This window comes from Poecilia formosa, unplaced genomic scaffold (genome assembly GCF_000485575.1).
Source record: "Poecilia formosa unplaced genomic scaffold, Poecilia_formosa-5.1.2 Scaffold609, whole genome shotgun sequence".
NCBI lineage: Eukaryota > Metazoa > Chordata > Actinopteri > Cyprinodontiformes > Poeciliidae > Poecilia > Poecilia formosa.
Window position 1 is genome coordinate 91877 of NW_006800548.1, and position 5546 is coordinate 97422.

The 5546-nt window shown below is 43.3% G+C and overlaps 1 protein-coding gene across 2 annotated transcripts; it reads left to right on the plus strand.

The window, feature by feature from the left end:
* The first annotated feature begins 312 nt into the window (after positions 1-312).
* Positions 313-5459, plus strand: scly (selenocysteine lyase). 2 transcript variants are annotated; one of them, XM_007541461.2, is made up of 13 exons: positions 313-427; positions 1213-1305; positions 1934-2043; positions 2169-2269; positions 2346-2523; positions 2618-2745; positions 2888-3043; positions 3135-3241; positions 3365-3401; positions 3512-3595; positions 4276-4375; positions 4510-4585; positions 5171-5459. In XM_007541461.2, the coding sequence occupies exons 2-13, from the start codon at positions 1214-1216 to the stop codon at positions 5322-5324; spliced, it is 1323 nt and encodes a 440-aa protein (XP_007541523.1). In that variant the 5' UTR covers positions 313-427; position 1213; the 3' UTR covers positions 5325-5459. The 2 variants fall into 2 exon arrangements, with proteins under 2 accessions (XP_007541523.1, XP_016521181.1); XM_016665695.1 differs by lacking the exon at positions 313-427 and adding an exon at positions 575-659.
* The last annotated feature ends 87 nt before the right edge of the window (positions 5460-5546 follow it).

Genomic DNA, 5546 nt, shown 5'->3' on the forward strand with positions numbered 1-5546 from the left:
CAACATAATTCCATATGCATCCATGTTGACATGTCATTCAGCTGGCAGCTTTCTTGGAGCCATGTTTCTTGTCATGGCTCCAGGAGGTTGAGGACTGGCTTGAAGAATCAGTCTTGTGCAGATGTATGTTTCAAAGATGCTAATTCAAGTTATACCATTTAACTTAACCATTAAGAGATTCTGTTATTTTTGCTTAAATTAATTTGATGTGAAATTGCACAAATTACAACAATGGTATGTTTTACAAAGTCTGAATGATGTAGACAAAAAAAGCCCCTCCCCTTCCCATTTTTATAATTTATGAGTGACTTCGTTGCTCCGTGTGTGGTGCCAGGGTTTCTCTCTGATATCATTTCCTTCATCCAACACGTCATACAAATCGGGTGACGTGGTTTGTAATCCAGTGTTTGGACCTTCAAGTCAGCAGGTAAAAGATTTCGGAGTTCTAAAATTGTAAAAAAATTTTAAGCATACGAAGCTTAAACATGATAGAGCGCATTGAAACTACTGCAGATTAACCAGTTCCTTACGGTATTATACGTCTTTAAGATGTGGTAGTTGTAAAGCAGCACAGCCAGTCCTACATACTAGCTAGCTAGCTAATGATTCATAAAGTCGACAGTAAATCTACCTGGTGCATCTTCGGGAGACTTTGCAAGGTCAGACATGACGTCGGAGCTCTGTCTCGGTAGTAAATGTCCATGTCTGTCCCCGTTTGACAGCTCTCAATCGGATGCTCGGTAGTTAATCCTGACATAAAAAGTTAGCTAAACTAGCTAGCTGAAGTTGCTTTCCGTGTGCTTATTTGATCATTTGCCAACTCTAGCTGACAGAAACAATTTGAGATAAGACATGTCATATTACAAAAAGTTTTGTTAGGATTTCCGCGTTCAGAATGAGCCGTAAATACGGGCGCAGAAAGCAGCCGGCCGTGTTTGGGTCAGAAACTTAAGGACAGACATGCTAATGATAACTGTTCACAGCTGCAGTGCAACACTGTTCCCAAGAAGACAGCGCTTAGTTTCTAATTAAACAATGACTGGTTTATGTCTTACGCTGACATAACTACCGTAGTTAGCAATAGAGAAGCTTTCCAACACTTCCTTCTGCAACAGGATTAGCTCCGTAGGACTCCAGAAACAGACCGACTGGATGCTTTCCATATGCTTATAGGCTCATTATGTATCTCGGTTTTATTTGTTCTTTCTGCAGCATGGCGGAGAAATTTGCTGACTTAACCCTGGTGGTGGGTCACGCCCACAACGACCACAATCTTCACCACAATCCAGACATGAATGCAGAAAGGTGAGGAGGCTTTAGTTATGCTTTCTGGATGTCGTGAATGAACTGCTTCGGTTAAATTATAACAAGGTGTTGCATTAGTGGAAGAAAATGATACATGTTTTTAAAATTATTGCATACAAACAATTCTGAAACAATATTCAATTTTCCTTTCATTTCACAATCATACACCCCTTTGTGGTTGTAAGGTGACAAAAGTGTGAAAACACAGTAAGGCTGTCAGAGTAACAAATTTTGCTGGACGATAAATTGTCCCAGAAGTCATTGCGATAAACGATAATATTGTTGTTTTGGGAGCATTTTTAAGTAATATAACGGTAATGGAGTAATAATGCAAGAACACATTTCTGGAAGACATTTTAAATTTCCAAAATAAATAAACAAAATAACAGAAACAACAAATAAAATTCATTATGAAGTCTCTGAAAACAAAATTAAGACAGAAAAAGGCTGAGACCAGAGCACCAGACTGAAGAGTTTGGCCATCCAGTTTTTGGTAGAAAAAGAGACAAGAAAAAAAAAAAGATAAATCATGCAAATCAAAATTATTGAGCTAATTTAGATTTATTGCCACAGGCCTATTTAATGGTTTTGAATACTTTGCAAGGTTTAACAGTTGTTTATCTGACAGGATCTACATGGATTATAATGCCACCACCCCGATGGAGCCAGAGGTCATTCAGGTCATTTCTGAAGCTCTCCATGAGGCTTGGGGAAACCCCAGCAGCAACTACATAACAGGTGTGAAATACCTTCTTTTTGACTCAAAACAGAAGCTTTACCTCATTGATAACGAGAAAATAAGTCAAAATTTTTTAATATATATATATAAAATTTACTATAGACCTGGCAATGTTGTTTTCCAGGCGCCAGGGCCAAAGCCATCATCAACCAGTCCAGGCAGAATGTGGCTAGAATGGTTGGAGGCAAAGCAGAGGACATTGTTTTCACCTCAGGGGGAACGGAGGTAACGACTCCTGGTGTTTGAAAACGGTCGTCTCCTGCTCTCAGATCTGCTTTAAAGCAAGTGATTGGTCCCGCAGGCCAACAACCTGGTGCTGCACACGGCCGTGGAGCACTTCAGGAAGAGCCGCAGCGCCGCAGAGCACAGCGAAGGCCGTCAGAACGGCTGCACCGGCCTGCCGCACATCGTCACCTCCAACGTGGAGCACGACTCCATCCGGCTCACAGCCAAGCACCTGGAGGCGGCTGGAAAGGCAGGTGGGAGATCACGTTTTCATCGGGATGTTTGTTTTTTTAAGAGTCTGTCCTTCAACCACTGAGGTAAATCTGCTTTTTGTTATTTCTGTCGTAGATGTAACATGTGTGCCCGTTTCTAAGGTGACAGCTCGCGTCGAGGTGGAGGACATCATCGCCGCCGTGCGCCCCAACACTTGCCTCGTCTCTGTCATGCTGGCTAACAATGAGACAGGAGTCGTCATGGTAACAGAAAAAAAAAATAAGCTCGAAAAGCCTCTTGGCCTGGTCTTTCTTGTTCTGAAAACCATTTTCCAGTTGTAAAGACTCAATGTTTGGATTGCCATAAAACCCATTCCTGTATGCTGAACGCCATTCGTCTTTTCAGCCAATCCCAGAGATTTGCCAAAGAGTAAAATCCCTCAACAAGCAGAACGAGCGGCTCAGGATCCTGCTGCACACAGATGCTGCACAGGCGCTGGGCAAAATCCCAGTGGATGTCCAAGAACTGGGAGTGGATTACCTTACCATAGTAGGACACAAGGTCAGCAATTAGCTCCGCATATTAAAAGATTCAGCCTAAACTCTTTCTATAATCTGTTTTTTTTATGTATCTGCATATGTAAATGTTTCAGTTCTACGCCCCTCGTGCCGGGGCGTTGTACGTGAATGGCCCCGGAACAAAGACACCTCTGTATCCGATGCTGTTTGGAGGAGGACAGGAGAGGAACTTCAGACCAGGGTACGCCACGATATGTGTTACCCAGCAAGAAAACTCTGGAATAAGATCAAAAATAAGAACTCTAAAGATCTAAATATGACGTTATTTTGTTTTTGCCTCTCCCTTCTTTCCTCAATGCCACAGCACGGAGAACACGCCAATGATAGCCGGCCTGGGAAAGGTTGTTTACGTTCAACGCCTCGTACATTACAGATCACTAAAGTTTAATGCGCTACCTCTGTAAAACAGAAACTGTTTGTAACAGGATCCTTTTGTTTGTGTTTGTGTCAGGCTGCTGAGCTGGTGACTGCTAATCTCTCAAGTTATCAGAGTCATATGCTAATGATTAAAGCGTATCTGGAAGAACGACTGCAAGTAAGTGTTTCCCCTAATAGAGAGGCTTTGGTTCTAATCACATTTACTTTCACATTTTCTGCACATGATATAAATCTAAGTTCTGTACCTTTTTATCACTGTCATTTGAAAAGAAGGTAAAGGAGAATTTTACAATCCAGAGGTTCTTTCACAAATCAAAAGGCTCAAACTTACTGCTCTGGAATCAGACAGACAATAGAGAAAGAATGATGTGGATCAGTGTTATGGAGGAAGTGCTTGGCATGTAGAGACGAACAGATTGGAATAAATTCTGTTTTATGATGCTTTGAGCTTCCAATACTAACTTTGGCTGATGCTATTTCTCTTTAATAACTGTAACATAAGAAACTATTAGAAAATGTTATCAGTACAACATTATTGTACTTACCCACAGACAAAAAAAATAAAATACAGATGACAGCATTGGAAACTACACAAAATATTTCAAAGAAACACATTCAGAATATTAACTTTTCTTGAAACATAGACATCATTGTACCGCCTATTTTCTGAAACACACAAGGTTGAAGATTAAAAACGTGGATTATTTGGGCTTAATTTTGTCTCCAGTGAAAGGAAAGTCAGACTAAATAAAACAGGTTGAACGGTGACAGAGGGAACGTGAAAACGAGGCATGTCGTTTCATGAACTCAAACCACAATCTGCTGTTTCCGCCTCAGGATGTCTTTAGAGACAAGATCCGTTTCAACAGTCATTATCCCGGCTCTGATGTCCTCCCTAACACATGTAACGTGTCCATCTTGGGCCCGGTGTTGCAAGGTAATGTGTCTTTGTCCCCGTGTCTGTTTTGGCGTGTCAGTCCAAACAGTGTCCTCTCACCCTGCGCTGATGATTGTCAGAGCTGTTTGTAAGTGATCGAGCCTCTGAATGATTAATCTCTCTGCCCGCTTTAGGCTGGAGGGTTTTGTCGAACTGCAGGAGGCTGCTGGCCAGCGTTGGCGCCGCCTGCCACTCTGCCAGTGGACACAGGTATAAGAGTCTTAACTGTTTACCACTGGAGGAGAGACAGCAAGCTCAAATCGTGGCAGTGGAAGCTGCAGTGGCTCTTACAGTGTCAGCTGCTGGAAGGTTCCACAGCTTATTGGTGATAGCTTTTTGGCAGGCGACAGGACTTCTGCCCTGGATTTGGTGTCAGCTGCTACGGGTTTGGTGACGGCTGCCACAACTTTGTGACTGGTCCCATGGCTTTTGAGGCAGGTGCCATGATGTTTGTAACAGCTGCCACAGAAGTCGTATGAGCTGCCACTGAAGTCATGGCTGCTGTCACAGATGTATGTGTATTCGTGTTTTCATTTTCTTCTTCTTCTTTTGATTAGTTCAAAATAGACACATTCATATTCAATATTAGATCTGCTACACAAGCCGTGGCAGCTAATACCTTATCTCTGTCACCTCCCACAAAGGCCGGAGTCCACCTACAGCTAAGCTGTGGCAACTTCCTGCAGCAGAAGTGCCACTGCCACGATTTGAGCTGCTGGCCTCTTGCTCCTGCCTCCTGCCTACACCCCACTGGTTTTCCTGCGTGGTAACCTCCATGTTCTCCGTGTCTGCCAGGCCCTCCCACATCCTGCTGAGCTGTGGCGTCCCCACCGAGGTGGCGGCTAACGCTCTGAGGCTGAGCGTGGGCCGGGGGACGACCAAAGAAGACGTGGACGCCGTCGTGGAAGATCTTAGGGAAACGGTGGAGCTCCTGACGAAAATGAACTGACCCCTTTTCTTTTGAACTAAAGAGAGTCAAATAAAGATGTGCAGCGACGCACACGCACCGTCTGTTTCGCTACGCCAAACTTGATCCTGTAAGATTATGAGATATTTAATATAAATAATAAAGTGGGAGAACTTGGCCTGGCTTCATGGGTGATGTTATGGAAAAATGAATGCGCTATTGTGCCACACGAGCCGCTTATAAATCTCCCTTCCCTTAAAGCTG

What these genes read in the sequence shown, in the direction of transcription:
- scly (XM_007541461.2), top strand. Translation starts at nt 1,214, where the DNA reads ATGGCGGAGAAATTTGCTGACTTAACCCTGGTGGTGGGTCACGCCCAC. An exon ending in GAGAGGAACTTCAGACCAGG is followed by an intron (nt 3,242 to 3,364) that starts GTACGCCACGAT and finishes TCAATGCCACAG; the next exon opens with CACGGAGAACACGCCAATGA. An exon ending in CACTCTGCCAGTGGACACAG is followed by an intron (nt 4,586 to 5,170) that starts GTATAAGAGTCT and finishes CGTGTCTGCCAG; the next exon opens with GCCCTCCCACATCCTGCTGA.